The sequence below is a fragment of the Gossypium raimondii genome, chromosome 4 (genome assembly GCF_025698545.1).
Source record: "Gossypium raimondii isolate GPD5lz chromosome 4, ASM2569854v1, whole genome shotgun sequence".
Lineage (NCBI taxonomy): Eukaryota > Viridiplantae > Streptophyta > Magnoliopsida > Malvales > Malvaceae > Gossypium > Gossypium raimondii.
Window position 1 is genome coordinate 7,788,423 of NC_068568.1, and position 18,352 is coordinate 7,806,774.

Here is an 18,352-nt window from a genome sequence, read left to right on the forward strand (position 1 = left end):
CTACCAAGTTGATAGTAAGATAGCATGAGCTCCAAGTGTTGAGAAATGTGCACATATTGTAGTAAACATGTAATTGTTTTCTATTTATTTGAAAAATGAATAAATAAATTTCACATTTCATTGTTATGTCTTTTTTTTCTGTCTTTCATATTTTGCATGCATAGTGAATTTGTGACAAGCAAGTATTAGCTTATTGATTGTCTAAGCTTAAACTGATGATAAGTGGCATTGTAAGAACGTTTGCATTGCCAGAAAGATAACTTACTTCAGTAGATAATCTAAACGAGTCTGTAATCCCCATAAAAGAATCAAAGTGAGCATTTGATTCAAAAACTGAGAAGGATTATTATGTCGTCTACAATTCTAATTGAGTAAATGACTAATATTGGCTATCAGAGCAATTGACTCCACGGGTAGAGACATAGATATATTCATTGGCAGAATGATATATTAGACTGGACCCAAGATAAATTAATTCTGAATTCGTTTGTAAATTAATTCACTTGTGTCATTCATGGTGTAATTTACCTAAATCCTGACTTAGTCACTGACTATGCGCATGTAACTCATAGGCTTTGATATAATGGAGGCTTATGCTCTAAAGATGATTGAGCCCATAGTCGGTATATGACTTGACTCTATGATTATGTAATTGCGAATTATCAGAACAATACTTCTAGGTGTCGGTATATGACTTGTGTATGGCATGGCTTTACTAGCAACAGTGGAATTCATAGCTTAATTAAAGAGTTAATGATATCCTCTCATTGGCATTGTGTGGATTGATAAATATGGGACATAGTCACGGGTTGCTTGCTCTTAAATGAGCAATTTATCACAGTTATTTGTTGATAGCGATCATATTAATTATTAAGAAGACACAAGGGTGACAATGAGATAAAAATAAGATTGTATTTAGTGAACGGATTTAACTCAAAGGAATCAAGGATATCATATGAGGGTAACACACACATGACGAGGTCATTGGACAAAGTAGCCGGATAAATTGATTTCGTAAAGAGTATACAATAAGGAGTTTTCAATCATGGTACTTCTTGTGGATTGACTCTATGATTATGTAATTGCGAATTATCGAAACAATGCTTCTGGACGTAATTGCAATTACTAAAGCATAATTATATATGTCTAACTGGTCTCTCCACTAGCTCAACAAAAGCTCAACCGGACTGCATTTGAATCAAAAGAAAATTCTACGACTTTGGAAATAATTTAATTGAGTTGATTTATTCGATGTAGAATTAAATTGGGCAGTCATAAGAATTGTTCAACTAGAAAGTTTGATTAAAGAATTTTCTTAAAAAATTAATTTGGAAAATCTGTAAATAGCTAGACTAATACCCAAAAATTTGTCAAACCAGGCTTGCTATGTGAAATCGGACTTGTTATGTGAAATCGGGCCAATGGTCCAATCGATAGCTAGACTGGACCGATAAGGCCGTCACTGGCTCGAACCGAATCAATAGAAATCGAACCAACTCGGGGTGTCGACAGCTACGGCGGCAGCATTTCGGTGGCTGGCAAATGGTCGACGGTGATGATTTTTTGGTGGTTGAGCAATGGAAGAATTACACTCCCACTGGGACTCTACTAAAGAATTTTATTTTAAATTAACTATTCTGGAAATAATATTATTTTAATACATTTAATATTAAATTAAATTTAATATTTATCTTAATAGTATTTTATTAAATTAATAATAAAGTGATTATCTTAATATTAAATTAAATTTAATATTTATCTTAATAGTATTTTATTAAATTAATAATAAAGTGATTATCTTAATATTAAATTTTATAGATAAATTTTAAATTTAATTTAATATTAAAGTGATTAAGTTTAATCATAGTTGAACTCTTTAAACTCTCTCTATATAAAGAGAGTCTTGGGGTCATTATTTACACACACTTGAATTCAAAAGAAAGTTGTAGAGAAATTCTCTAAATAAATTATTTTAGAAAAAATCTAGAGATATTTTTCTTATTTACAACTTGGCCCAAAAGTTTAGAGAAATTGCGAAATTACCCCATTGGTAATTTTTGTGAAAAGTTTTCTGATTCGAAGCGAGCCCATACTCAACAGATGTGAGCTTGAGGATAGTAGAGAATACTACTCGGTCAAAGCGTTCATCCTAGACGAATCGAAAAGGTACAATTTTGATTAAAAGTTTACTACTTTAGATATCACAACCAAGTTCTTATTTTGGAAAAAAAATTAAAATTCTGGTTTTTCCCTAAATTTATTTTCCGCCATGTTTTCCAAACCCGATTTCCAACATCAAGGTGATCTGATTGACATGTTTCACAAGCTAACAACTACAAGAAAAAGAAACAACGGTATAAGCATATTGAATGCTTAGTAAGTACAAATGAAATTTACTTAACATACCTTGACATTACAACAATTTAACAATTGAAATATATTGGTACAAATATAACATCTTTTGGCAATCTTGTACTTTCATGCACAATTCAACCATACAATAAACATGTTAGTTCATTTGCATAGACATAATACCAAAGTCATATACATATACAACCATTTTCATCTTATACCATATGTTAACCAAGCTATGTTCAATTTGCTAACATAAGCAATTCAATTCAAATTCAATCATTTCTTTTCAACTATTTCATTTCCATTTTAATTACCACTTTCATTTATGTTTTTTTCCTAGAGAACTAAAGTAAATTGAACTCAAATACCAGACTTGTAGGCCCACAAGAGCTAACATATAAAAATTGGCTCATACAAGCCTTCCGTTCTAAAGTGACTCACACAAGCTAACATATTTGGGTTGCTTACAAGAGCTTAGTTCGATGTTGTTCACACGAACTTCAGAGAATTCGCAACATATGCTAAATCTCAAGCCATCATATTAATCCATGATCAAACACCTATTTTCCTTTTGGAGACCCTAATGGCATGCCATTTGTATTCTAATAATTTACTAAGTTCACACGGGCACCATTACAATATTCGAATCATTTTAGTCCCTGTGATATTGTCATATACATATCATCCAATTATTTAAGCATTTCATATCCATTCAGTACATCATATCTATTCATATTAATCATATTTTCCATACTTTACGATTTAGTCTTTTAGATGTCAAAATTACCAAAATTATAATTAACTTAAAGTAATAGACATTATAATATAATTTAAGAATAACATAAAATAACATAGTAAGTTTCATATGAACTTACTTGGCAAAAACAACAACAAACAAGATGTCGATGACTAATTCGAAATTTTGTCTTTCCCTCAATTATTCTCCATTACGATAATTCATTTCAATTTATCAATTTGAAATAACTTATACCATCCTATTATACGCATAAGTCAGTTCAATTTCACTTTTTGAATGTTCCCAAAAAATTTATTTTATTCAATTTAGTCCCTAAAACCAAAATTGTCATAACTTTCAAATTTGAGCTTCGATTTCGAAATCAATCTCAATTTCATTCTTCTACAACCCTCTATTATCTATAATTACAAAAATTTAACATCAATTTTTAAATTTATGCACTTTAGTCCCTATGTTTAAAAACTAGCAATTAAACTTTACAAACTAGTCATTTTTCATTTCTAAGCTTAAAATCTAACAATTTAACACCAATTTCATCAAGCATTCATCAATGGAAACTTTTGAGACTTAAAAGGTTTTACAAATTATTACACGCGCTAGCTAAACCAAACTCTTGGGACCTCAAAAACGTAAAAATTATAAGAAGCGGACTAAATTGAACTTACAAAGTGAAGGGCTGAATACTTGAAGTTAAACAACCATGGCTTCTAGGTTTTTCTCAATAGCTTTGGTGGAGAGAAGAAGAAAATAAAGATGATGACTTTAAATTTTGACTTATATATATACATTGATTAATTTATAATTAATTACAATTAATTTAATTAATCTTTATTAATTAAGCTTAAGCATAATTAACAACATTTGGTGGGTTCTTATTGTCATCCACTACCTTTTATCAATTTAAGAACGGTCCAATTGCTCAATTGGTCTTTCAATTTATTTAAAATATATAATAATTAATTTTTATCACTTTTACAATTTAGTCATTATACATTAATTAACTATCCAATTAACAAAATTAATGGACCAAACTTTCATTAAACTTTATACTAACCTCATAAATATCAAAATAATAATATTTACGGGCTCGGACATCGAAAATGGGGTTCCAAACTTGTTGCTTCTGACACATTGAAAAATAGACTATTACAAGAATCGCCAACAACCTCGGAGTCAACTGTAGAAGGGAAAAAAGGCAGAAGCATGAAGAGAGGCCAAGAAGGAAGAAAATAGTCATATGAGGAAGAGAGTGAAAGAAAGGGGAAAAACAGGGAAGAGAATAGAAAGGGAAGGAAAAGTGGGTCGACGGTTGGGCATAAGGTCGCCGCTGGCGATTGAAATCCGATGAAAGAAAACTCATCGGGATAGCAAAATAAGAGAGAAAAAAGGGACTTTTCATTTTTGGTTTGTTTTTATGGGTGATAATGTATGGGGTGACTTGTGAGTATGTCTTTACGTATGTAAATACTAATCCTTTAATTGTATAGTATAAAAAATAATTACACACTTGGATAAAATGAAAATCTTATACAAAATAAGATATAATATGAAAAATAATATATATTTTAATATTATTTTAACTATTGAAAAAATTATTATTAGAATTGTCAAGATATTAATTTTTAGGGTAAACTAATCTAGTTATCATCCAACTATTAGTATATTTCTTTTTTGGTCATCCAACTATTCAATTTTATCTTTTTTGGTCACCAGCTGGCTAATGGTGGCATCTTTTAAAATTTGCACAATAGCAACTTTAACCCTCAACATTTATACATTGTGTCAATTTTGTCTTAATTCTAAAATATCTAGCCCTCGACATTTAAATATTGTGTGAGTTGGTCTTTTTTGTTGCTTTTCTTTGTGACCTTTTTGTCGAAACCATTTTTTAATTTTGAAAAACTGGGATCGACTTTAAAAATAAAATGGGAGTCGCCACCAATCTTTTATTAAGGTGTGACCGGTTCACCATTAAAAATAGATTTGGTCTGCGAAATATGCGAAAATAAGTTCAGGAGTCGGTTACGTACGAGGAAGGGTTAGCACCCTTGTAATGCCCAAAATTGGTACCAAATTGATTGTTTAATGTCTTAAGGTCGAAATTTTGAAAAGATTTCAAAATACGATCCTTTAAAAGTTTAAGTTTTAATAAAATGAATTGAATAGCAAGATGTACTCATTTTAAAGAGATGAATTGCAACACTCAGTAAGTTAGAGTGCAGCAATTCAATCATCAAAATTAAGTATGTCCTTTTAATTTTCAAATTTTGAAATTTATGCATTTTGAAAAGGTTGTTAGGTCATTTAAGTCAAACAAGAAATCAGAATCCAGTAAGTTAGGTTTCGATTTCTCGAAGTTCATAAACGTCAAACATTGCCTTTATTTTAAAATCAGGATAACAGAATGTCACATCCAGTAAGTTAGGATTCAATATTTTGAAATCCTAGATGCTTAGTTTTTAGATCGAATGGTTTTAATAAATTGAACACTTGATTATCTAAATTCATCGAGAAGAATCGAAGCCCAGTAAGTTAGGGCACGATTATTTCGAGAATTTATGAACATCAAGCATTTTAGGAATTAGGTAATAAAACAACTATAGTGCCTTAATAAAATATAATTCTCGCAAAAGGAACATGATTAAATAACAATACATGTAATGTAAAGGATGAAATACAATCTAAATTTAAATTAACAATAATTAAGTGTTATGCAAATACCACATTAACCTTAATCACATCATACAAACTTAAATAAACAAACAATAAAACCAATAAAATAAATAGAGTTTATGTAACAAAATGTTTATGTTTAAAACTATGTAAAAGGAAAAGAAAAAATAATTCGAAGTTAACGCTATATTTTATATACATATATAAATACTAAAAATATTTTCATATAAATTATACATATATATATATATAAGAGTTATATAATATTATTATGAAAACAAGATTTAAGTTATGTTCTAAAATACACTATTCAAAGATATAGAGTAACAAATAAAAATATTTCAAGAACAAATGAACCAATAATAATATCAAATTAAAAAATAAAATATATATAATAGAAATTTTGAAATAATATTCAATAAATTTAAAACATATTAAAAATAAAAATTTGAAAGAATTTGTATATTATTCATAAAATTTCACTAAAATTAAGTTTGAAAACAATATTAAGCTAAATATTAAAATAATATTAAAGACAATGAATATAAAATTTGATTTGTTTAAAAAACCTTTTAAAATCAAAATTAAATATGAAAAGTATTTTGAAATTGAAAGTAATAATCAACAAATTTTAAATCTAAGCTTAAATAAAATTACAATAATAATAAAAGTACACAAAACTAAATGAAAATACAATTGACTCAAAATATTGATGTATAAGGAATTTAAAATATAAAATATAAAGCGAAAATAATAATTTATTACAGTTTAAACTATAATAATAAATTTAAACTGAATACTCTAATATATGAAAGTAGGATTTATTATAATTAAAAAATATTGTTGAATTTTAAGAAAGAAAACTAAATTTGTATTAAATTAAAATTTATTTCAAAACTGAAAGATCAAATCAGCAATTAAACGCGAACATTGAGATAATTTCAATCAATCACAGAAACGGCACCGTTTAAGCTTGGATCTAAATGAATACAATATCAAATATGCAGTACAAATTACAAACAAATAAAGAAACTAAATCACAATTCTAATAAACACGCAATGACCTATCAAATAAATAGACCAGTTGATCCAAAATACGAGGATCCTTCCTCGGATCGGGTCACCGCTCAGGTTTAGTCATCAGACGATGCCGTTTTGAAGCTATCGCATCCACAACAAACGGCAACGTTTCAAATCCTGCGATTAAAACTAAAATAAACCTAACAAACCCTAACACTTTCATCAGAAAGACAAAACCTAAATTAAAACCCTCTGCGCCCACTCAACTTCGATGACAACGGAGAGAGAGAGGATGCGGTCACCAGGTATGTCCCTTTTTTTACTGCTCTCTTCTTAACAAACAATCAATAGATGTAAAGTAAAAAGACAAAAGAAAAGAGAAAAACAATCTGTGAAAAAAATGGAACCCAGGAATCACCTTTTGGTATTGTGATTTTTTTTGTATTCTGAATGCGTGTGTAGCAGAAATATATGAGGTTTTCGGTTTTTATATCCTTATTCGACAAAGAACCGAAAAAATCCCATGAAAAATGAAAAAACAAAAACAAAAATAAAGTAAAAATCCCTTTGGTTTGCTCTCTGCTGCGTTGTTTTCATTCCATTTGCAGGTACGGTGTAAGGGAGCGGGGGACGTGGTCTGTACGGAGGCGAAGGTGCACGCGTACGGAGGCTCGCGTGAGAACAGAGGCCTGGCACGCACGGACGAGAGGAGCTGCTGTGGCGCTGGGGTTTGCCCTAGGGTTGCTGTGTGTTTTTGTGTTTTGGGCTGATTTGGGCTAGGTGTAATTGGGTCATTCGAGTTTAGTATTCCGGTCATAGGCATTTGGGCCTACTTGGATTTAGGCCTGCTGATGTAAAGAATTGGACTATGTTATTGGTTTTTTTGGACTTTTAATTTTTGATTTGGTTTATTTTTGTGTACGGGCTAGGCAATATTGGGCCTTACACCTTTCACCTAAAAAGCTTTTAAAAATAAATTTATCAGCTAAACTTGATTGAAAATGTGCAAAATATGGAAACACCCAAAAATTCAAGATAATAATTTTCATATTTTCTCTTTTTTTTAAAATTAATCATATTGTTACAAAGAAAAGCAAAACTAAAAAAAAAAACAAATTACACAATATGTAAATGTTAAGGGTTATTTTTTTAGAACCAAGACTAAATTGACATAATTTATAAATATTGAGAGTTAAAGTTGCAATCATGTCAATTTTAAAAGCTGTCATCGTTAGCCAGTTAGTGACCAAGAAAGACAAAATTGAGTAGTTGGGTGACCATTTTGTAACTTTTCATAGTTTGATGACCAAAAAAGAAATTTACTAATAGTTGGATAACCATTTTATAACTTTTCATAGTTAAATGACCAAAAGATAAATTTATTAATAGTTGGCTGACTACTAGTGTAGTTTACCCTAAAATTTATACAAGTGTAATATATACTAAATTACATACAATTACGATGTTTAGAGAATTTTTTGGTTAAAATAAGTCATATGTTCTTGTACTCTTCACAAATTTGAAATTTGGTCCATGTACTTTGATTTTAGGAATTTAGTCTATTCACTTTTAGATTTCAAAATTCAGGTCCAAATGTTAACTTTGTTACTTTTTTTGGTTAAATTTTTTGTGTGACATTTTGAAATAATAATAAAATACTCACTTGGTAGCTATGTAACTAAAAATTGGCGTTGTAATGAGCTTGAATTTAGCAATATTAACAGTTGGACCTGAATTTTGAAATATAAAAAGTAACGGAACTAAATTTCTAGAAATAAAAGTATATAGAATAAATAATAAATTTACAAAGAGTACAAAGACTTATGACATATTCTAACCAATTTTTTTATGTAAACAAAAATGAGGCTTTATTAAAATGAAGAAAAAAAAAATTCAAACTTTAGGGATGTTGATGTCCTAGATCCAAGTTGCATCATTTTGAATACATTGCGAGTGTAAATTGTTTTCAATGACGTTTAAAAAAATGTTTTTAATGGATTTTGTAGTAGCCCAATTTTACCCGGGCCCAGTGCCAAAACAGAAACCGAACCAAATAAAAATAAATAGTCCAATTACAGCCCCAAATTATAACAAGCCCATGTGACCCAAACCCAAATAACAAAAGTCAAACTAGGGTTTCAAAAAAGCTGAAACCCTAGTTGTCCTGGTCGTCGCACGTCTACCACTGCCACTGCTGCGCCGCACCAACTCCACCTACTCCAACCACCACTTGCACCGACACCTGCAGAGAAATGACAACAAATACTAAAGAAATCTTGTAAACATGGCTATAAAGCCATGGCAAACCATTGTAATGGGGTTTTCTTTTTTCTTGTTTTCGAAAATAAAAAAGGGAATTAAAACGAGGCAAAAACAGAATAAAATACAGTTTCAAGGTGATTATTTTTCATTTTCATTTTTATTTTGTTTCCTTTTTTTCTTTTCATTTGGAAGCAACAATAAAAAAAAGGAAGTTTTTTTACCTATTCGTCGTCGCCGGGGTGCTCGGAGGGTCGAGGAGGTACATCGGAGAGAAAAGGCGGATTTTTTCGGCTCCCCACCGCCGTGTACGGCAGTGCCGGTGCCGGCAACCGGTGCTATGGGAGATGGCTGGTGCTCAGGCCGATTTTTGGAATTTTTTAGAGAATGGGAGAGTGATTTCTGTTTTTTTTAGTGGAAGAAGAGAAAATGAATTTTTTTTTTAAAAAAACTTGGCTTTTATAGGCGTATGAAACGGCGCCGTTTTGGCCCAACTCCTTAATCCCCAAAACGACGCCGTTTTGCATAGGACCCGAAGGCCGAACCGCGACCCGACCCGTCTACTCTAAGATCTGCGTGTTTTTAAAACGGAAGGGCTAATTGTGATTTTAGCCATTCCGCCTTTTTTGTTTTTAAATCAAGTATTTTTTTTCAATTTTACCCCATAATTTTACTGCAATTTCGATTTAGTCCTTTCTGGAATGACGCCGTTTTGGAGGAGAAGGGAAAATTGCCCTTCCAGTCACTCCATGTTATTCGCGCGTTCAAATTAGTCCTTTCTTTTAATTTATTTCGAATTCGCCCCATTTTTTCGTTTTTAGTTCAATTTAGTCCATGTTTTTTAGCTATTTTATTATTTAATTAATTATTTTAATGTTATTATCATTATTATATTATACCATTAATCTTGTATTATTATTATTTACTCACTTATACCTTTTAAATTTCAAATTTCATTATATATATACATGTATACATTTTATAATATATATACGTGCATATTTTTAATTTTTATAAATATATATATACACATACTTTTATATATTTTTATATTTCATAATTTTATATACATATATATACATATATATATACATATTTTAATTTATATACATATATATGTATATATACATACTTAGATATATTTTATATTTTATAATTTTAAAATATATATACATACATATATTTTCATATTTTTATAATTTTATGTATATACACATACATATATATATTTTTTATTTATTTCTTTTATTTCCTTTATTGTTTCGTTGTTTCGCATGATGTTTACTTTTCTATTTATGTGCCCATTTTATTTCAAAGACATTTTAATTGACTTGTTTATTTACTTTGTAATAGGCCAATTTAGTCCGGGCTCATAAAAAATAATAAACCCAAAATAATAAAACAAAGTCTAAAATTATATCATTTGGCCCGATCGTGATGGCCTATTACTTGAAAAGGTTGAAGGTCTATCTACAAGTTTGATGCATATGGAAACATAATCTTCAAGGATATGCAATCTTAGATATGATATGTAATCTTAGATATGATATGCAATCTTAGAAGATATGATTTTGTAATCTTAGAGATTTAATTTGTAGATACCTTTTAATCTTAGTCGTTGATGTAATTAATCTGTACCGTTGGATTTTGGGAGGCTCAACTATAAATAGATGCCTCTTCCTTCATTGTAAAGGAGGGAGGTGGGGAGTAATAATAATTTTTAAGGGTATTTACTCAAATTTCTCTCTCTCTTGCGTTCTTATTTTGTTGATTTGTGTATAATTTATTTATTGATTTATATATTGTTGATTTCAAATCTCTTTTTCCCTTACTATTCATTTTCAAATTCATTATTTTCAAATTTGTTTACATTTTATTTGGCCTTATATTTTTTTATTTTATACTCTTTGTTTTAAATTCATTGGTCTTTGATTATTGATACTATTTAATCATCTATTTGTTATTTTAGTTTTTATTATTAAATTAATTATTTAAATATTATTATACTATTATGTGACATCATTAATCTTGTATCATTATTATTATTTATTTATTTTATATTCATGTGAATGCATCGTTTTATGTAATATATATTATTTTATATATAGTATCGTATGCTTATATATATTTTGTACATATGTTTTATTTTTACTTTACTTCCTAACTTTTATATACATATATATACTTTTATATTTAGTTTCAATTTTTTTTACTTTTGTATATATGTACATGTATGTATTTATATATTTATCTAATGAATATTTATATATATATATATATATATATACATACATGTCTATGTTTTTTATTTGCTTAAATACAAACTTATATTTTCAACACATATGTTATAATATATATATATATATATATGTATATTTATATATTTTCTTTATTTTCATAAATGCATTATATATATTTTGTTATAAATTCTATAGTCCAAAATTTTATATGTAAACCCATGTGTATGTCTTTTATTCTTTATAATTTCATGTATATATTTTGTACCTTTTTTTCTCTTTATATTTTTTATTTCCTTCATTTGCTTATTGATTTATGTTTTCATTTATATTTTGTTCTTTTAATTCTTTACATGTCGTTGTTTTTATGTACATTAATTTCATTTATTTCTATGCCATTGTTGTATTTATTATTGTAATTTACACTTAATGTAGCATTACATCATTTTTTACTCGATTTTAAAATTTTCAAAATTGAGATAATACTCGTATTTAGGATTTTCAAGGAAATTGAGCCCTAACGTATTGGGTTCCAATTTTCTTCGTTAAATCTAACAATCGAGAATTACTCATTAATCAAAAAATAAAATGAAAAGCTTGTAGTCGGGAATTTAATATGTTGTATCCTAACGTATTGGATGTGACATTGATTTCTCGAGACAAATTTTTTTTTTAAAAAAATAATAACAAAGGAAATATTCCAAGTTTAGGATTTTGAGAAATTGTGCCCTAACGTATTAGGCCGCGATTTCTTTATAAATCTTAAACAAATGAATATTTTTTAAAATTTTATTACATGAGTATTTTGGACTAATTCATTTTTGAGGAATTAAAATATCGTGCCTAACGTATTGGGTATGACATTTTCTTTCTCCGAAATGATAAGAGTCTTATAGCATGTTTAGTTGGGGTAATAGGAATGCATTCCCCCAAATCGGTCGGCCCACCACCAAACCAACGTTTGGTTGGCTGTAATTATAATACAGCCTTATTCCATTCAGCCTCTATTACGTGAGAAGCTGTAATAGCCATTCCTTACCTTCAGCACTGAATAGCTATTACGTTCCGCTCTTTTTCCCATTTTCCAAATTTTGCCCTCCTTCATCTTCTCCTTCATCTGGTCAAACTCTCTACACAATTTCTGCCCTCAAACTCTCTTGCCATATTTCAGATATTCTCCTTCATCTTCTCCCACAGATCTATAACTTTCTCTCCTTCTGTTCCCATATTTCAGGTAATCTTTAATTCAGATTCAGATTTCTGGCCCGTCAAATAAAAATCCACCGGAATCACTTTCCACTTTCCATAACCAAACTCAAAATCATCCAAAAACAAAAAAATCCAAACATAGAAAAGCAGAGAACTGAGAAATGGCGGTCGGGAGAGAAGATGTGGAGATTTTAAAGCCCAGAATTGACAAAAGAGAGTATCGGAGGATCGTCCTTAGAAATTCCCTTCAAGTTCTTCTTATCAGCGATCTCGATACCGACAAGGCAAATTAATTTTTCAATTCCTTCTTCACTTTCATTTCATTAGCAATTCCATTACTATTATTGACCTTTCTTTTTTGTCTTTCTTTCTAATTTCTTTGTTTTTTGATGTTACAGTGTGCTGCTTCTATGAATGTGGGTGTTGGTTCCTTTTGTGACCCTGACGGCCTTGAAGGCCTTGCCCATTTTCTTGGTATTGCTTATCTTTTTCATCCGTTTATTTTATCTTCCATTTGTATTTGTGAACTGTCTGGAAATTTTTTGTTCCTTTTTTACTTTAAATTTTAACAGTATGTGACTTTAGTAATTTTGTTCCTCATAGTGTTATTGATACAAACCTTTTAAACTATAAAAGCATCAATATTAGTTTTGAAGCATAAATAAAAGGGGTGATTACAAATTCTTGGTATCTTTTTTGCCAAAATATTTCAATAATACTATAATCACAGAAATACATATAATAGATAAGAAATCTTAATCTTAAACCAATTGAACATCAAATTTGAAAGGATTCCTGTAAAATGTATGTGATCTAATAACTGATTATTGTTAGCTAACTTTGAATAAAATTAACTTCAAAATTTTTGAAGAGATGCCATAAAACAAGAGGCTTATAGTGAAGTAAAATTATTTGTATGACTTGTTTTCAGATAGTATTCCTTTGATTTTATTACGTAGTTCTTTTTTCCTGATTTACAACATGGAGGCAGCACAAACGCCTTCACAGCTTCTGAGATGACCAACTATTTTTTTGATGTCAACACCGATTGCTTTGAAGAGGCTTTGGACCGGTAGATGTTGTTTGTGCAGTATTTCTTTAGCTCTCATTTTCATCAATGTTCATTTAATGTATGTGAGATTGGGTGTTTTCCTGTCACTTGCTCTCTAGGTTCGCACAGTTCTTAATCAAACCATTGATGTCAGCTGATGCTACCATGAGGGAAATTAAAGCTGTCGATTCTGGTTAGCTTTTGGTTCTTGGTTTACTTTACACATGGATTTCCTCTATTTTAATCTATAATTAATCAACACTATTCTCCCTCTTTCTAGAGAACCAGAAAAATTTACTGTCTGATGCATGGAGAATGAACCAGGTATTATTTTTGTTTTTTTTGAATCACCCTTTGTCTTCTGGAAGATTGTAAGATCTCAGCTCTGACTATTTAAAAATGTTAATCAATTTTTTCTGGAAGAAATGGAACCTGGAATTGATCCCTATTCCTCAATTGCAACTTTAATATTGTTTGTGAGTCCTCTCCCGTCAATGCTTTTTATGGTGTTAATTCTTATCACTTTTTCTTTAATGATCAAAACCAAAGCCCAAAAACTATTGTCTTAGGAACATCTTGTAATGTTTTCCATAAATTACTGTTGAAAATTCCATATCTGTATGTGCTTGTCAAGTTTAGATTCTCATTTAATACTAATTTGGTGTTTGGCTGGAATTCACAGAGAAACAAGTCACTTACTAACATGATTGATTCCTCAAAGTGGTGAACTGAGCTTATGTTTGGAAGTGTTCTTTCATCCTTTGATATTGATAGATAAGGATGATTGGATATACCCTGCCATTAAGGGCTATTCATCAATTGTTTCCTTTTGTCCTGTTAAGGGTTTATGGTGTGCATGGTTATTGTGGTTTCATTGCTATTTTGAGAGAGAGAGACTTGTGATTATTAAGCACACTGGGTTGCAATTCGTATTTGAGCAATTGTTTGTGAGTTTGAATGCAATCTAATCATCTCAATTGGTTGATTTATGCTATTAAAATTAATTAAGAATTGATGATTGTTGGAAAAATTAGCAAATTTTTAGAAACTTCCCAATTTTTGTCTTTCTTGAAAATAAATGAGAACGTGTTTCTTGCTTTTAGTTGAGTAGAAGAAAATTTTGATGGATTATGGGTATTGGTGGTGATCAAATTGATTCAGAACTTTTATTTTGTACTAGTTTGCACTTACTACCTAATCCATCTCATTTGAGTTCATGTTAATATTCTTTAATGGTGAACCTTTTAGATGTATTCCTATCTGGTTTTAATTTTTCCTTCTATGCAGCTTTAGAAACATCTAAGCTTGGAAAGTCATCCATATCATAAATTCAGCACAGGTTAAAAACCTTTCCTAGTTGATCTTCCTTCCTTCTCTCCGCTCTTCTGTTAAGTTGAATTCTTGCCTAAGCAGGTTATAGGGCATACTTTCTGCTTTATAGTCAATCAATTAACCTAGTGATATTGGATATTGGATATTGGATATATATTTCCTTTCGCAAATATGCATGTTATGATTTTTAGGGACAAAGTTCTTTGTAGTTTGTGAACCTGGGACACAGCACATGGAGGCTCTCTTGAAAGTTGTTTATGAGCTCTACACAGATTATGTTTTGAAGAACCCCTTCTATGAGATGGAGATGCCCATACGATTCGAACTTTTTGACATCAACCTTACACAGGCAGTACAGAAGGATCGTGTTGCGCTTTTGGGGCGATAAGCTGTCCTGGAACCTTTATCTTACCAAAATGTCACCATCTCTTATCTTCATCCATACACTTTTGATGGAAGATTGCTATCAAGTTTGTATAAACTTGTGTATTGGGATATCATCAAGCTCCTTTGTTTAGCTCATAAGTGCTGAATTATTTATAACATATGATGATTTCTGGACTTGCTTCTCCCAATTAACATTTATAAAATTAATGAAAAAATCCTTTGAATTATTTGTTTGCTATTGTTTTTCAATCTTTATCTAGGAAGAAGTTACAGCAGGGGAGATCTTATGAATGAAACATTCATAGTGATTCATTTGCATTCATTTAAAATTAAATTATATATATTATGATTTTAGTATTATATATTATGATTTTAGTAAATTCATATAAGAATATTTAATATTAAGAATTTTATTAAATTATATATTTTTATCTAATTATATTTAATAATAATTTTAAATTATATTTTGTAGTATTATATATTATGATTTTAGTAAATTCATATAAGAATATTTAATATTAAGAATTTTATTAAATTATATATTTTATTAAATTATATTTAATTATAATTATTTTAAATTATATTTTATATTATTATATATTATAATTTTAGTAAATTCATATAAGAATATTTAATATTAAGAATTTTATTAAATTATATATTTTATTAAATTATATTTAATAATAATTATTTTAAATTATATTTTATATTATTATATATTATGATTTTAGTAAATTCATATAAGAATATTTAATATTAAGAATTTTATTAAATTATATATTTTATTAAATTATATTTAATAATAATAATTTTAAATTATATTTTATAGCATTATATATTATGATTTTAGTAAATTCATATAAGAATATTTAATATTAAGAATTTTATTAAATTATATATTTTAATTAAAATATAGTTAATAATAATTATGTTAAAATATGATTAAATTATTTATTATTGATATTAATAATATTATTAAAATTTAATAACAATAACAATAATCATTTACCTAAACAAATTTCTGCTAAGGGTATTCTAGTCATTTTAGTTTTTTTCTCTTATGCTATTACACCTCCATTCCATTCAACTAAACACAAGAATACTATTACGTCTCTATTCCATTACATTCAACCAAACAATTGAATTGCTATTACATCTCTATTCCATTACGCCTCTATTATATTACGCCTCTATTCCAATACAATGAACCAAACATGGTGTTAATAAGTAACGTTTTTAAGTTTTTATTAAGAATCATATTTTTAAATTTTCGACATTAATTAACTAGGTACCAATTTTGGGCGTTACGAGGGTGCTAATCCTTCCTCGTACGTAACCGACTCCCGGATCCATTTTTCTAAAACTAGTAGACCAAAGTTATTTTTTAGGTGATCCAATCACACCTCAATAAAAGATTGGTGGCGACTCTCAATTTTTTTTTTTAAAGTCGACAACTAATTTTTGTTTTTTTTCAAAATAGAAATGGTTTCGACATATTTATTGTCTTACATAATTGATTCGTCTTTTTATTTATCTTTTATTTGTTGTCGCTCGTGCTATTTATGCTTGTATCATCGTCTTTATTATTGTTTTGTTATGCATACCAACAATGTAATTTATTTTTGCATTTTTTACTACGACATCGTGTTTCATTTTTACTCGATATATCAAAATTTGTTTTAAATAAATAGCATTTCGTATTTTGAGATTCGGAAAATTAATACCCTAACTTACGGGGTTTCGATTTTCCCGATAAATCTAAATATATGGATCTTTTCAAACAAAATTTTCTACGATCTCGGGATTTAATAAAAGATCATGTTCTAACTTACATGACATGATTTCTTTTCTAAACCCGAGATAATCAAATATCTCTCAAATAAGTAAATTTTTTGGCATTCATTCTCGATCGGAAATTTTAGACATTGTGTCCTAACTTACGGGACGTAATTCTCTTTCTCGATTAATGTAAAATATGTCTCTTTCGTGAAGATTTTTAACATTTTAATAAATGATCGTCTTTTAAATCTCTTCAAAATCTTCAATTTTCGACATTATGGCATTAATTAATTGACTAGGTACCAATTTTGGGCGTTACGAGGGTGCTAATCCTTCCTCGTACGTAATTGACTCCCGAACCCGTTTTTCTAAATTTCGTGGACCAAAGTCGTTGTTTTTATAAATTCAAATCATTTATTAAAAACAACCACTTTTCGAGGTGACCCGATCACACCTCATCAAAAAAAATTGGTGGCTACTCCCATGTTCGTTTTTCATTTTCAAAATCCAAGTCGACCCTGTTTTACCAAAAAATGGTTTCGGCAGATTTTATATCAAATATAAAAAATAAAAATATCCTTACAATAGTATTTATTATTTTTAAAATAAAAAGGTTTTTTAATCATTTTTCAATTGAGTTTGTGTTCGATTAACTCGTGGCACCAATTAAAACACACATTTTAAGTTAGTAAAAGTTAAACACAATTATGGTATTACAAAATATACTATAAAAGAGACTTACCTCTCAGGTTTAGTATAAAATATACTTACCTTCCTATGATTTTAATTTCAGTCTTCTTTTTCTTATTCTGGATTCACCTTTCTCACCATTGGAGTTTCTATTTTTAGCCAGGTATATATCAAATTTTCTTCTTCTTTTTCCTCATGCTTCTTCACTAGACGACGAAGGTACCATTCAAATTTTTTGACAAAAAAAGTCTAGTGCCTCACCTCCAATGGCAACGGCAGGACAAAAAAAAAATCAATTTTCTAACAAAAAAAACACTGGTGCCGCCAATGGCAATGACTACATCAATCTGACATCCATTTTTTAAAAATAAAAACACCGGTGCCACCAATGACAACAACGGCACCCATGAAAATATTTTTTTTCCTTTTTTTTTTCCTTTTCCCCCAAGAATACCGATGTTTTTAAGTTGGTCTACAAATACACATACAGGTGTCGCAATGTTAACGACAACACCCAAAGAAATCATTTTTTAATTCCACGGGCCAATCATTGGGTGATCGTGATGGATGGTGCCACCAATGGTAACGACGACACCGGGGTTT

The 18,352-nt window shown here is 29.1% G+C and overlaps 1 protein-coding gene across 10 annotated transcripts; it reads left to right on the forward strand.

Moving 5' to 3' along the window:
* Nucleotides 1–12,297: 12,297 nt before the first annotated feature.
* On the forward strand, nt 12,298–15,507 carry LOC105780779 (insulin-degrading enzyme-like 1, peroxisomal). Of its 10 annotated transcripts, XM_052629322.1 has the most exons (7): nt 12,299–12,794; nt 12,909–12,984; nt 13,498–13,582; nt 13,681–13,754; nt 13,842–13,885; nt 14,849–14,900; nt 15,103–15,507. In XM_052629322.1, the coding sequence occupies exons 1-6, from the start codon at nt 12,672–12,674 to the stop codon at nt 14,852–14,854; spliced, it is 408 nt and encodes a 135-aa protein (XP_052485282.1). In that variant the 5' UTR covers nt 12,299–12,671; the 3' UTR covers nt 14,855–14,900; nt 15,103–15,507. The 10 variants fall into 10 exon arrangements, 6 of the variants coding, with proteins under 6 accessions (XP_052485279.1, XP_052485282.1, XP_052485281.1 ...); XM_052629319.1 differs by having other exon boundaries at nt 12,298–12,794; nt 14,244–15,507; XM_052629321.1 differs by having other exon boundaries at nt 14,849–15,507.
* Nucleotides 15,508–18,352: the final 2,845 nt, after the last annotated feature.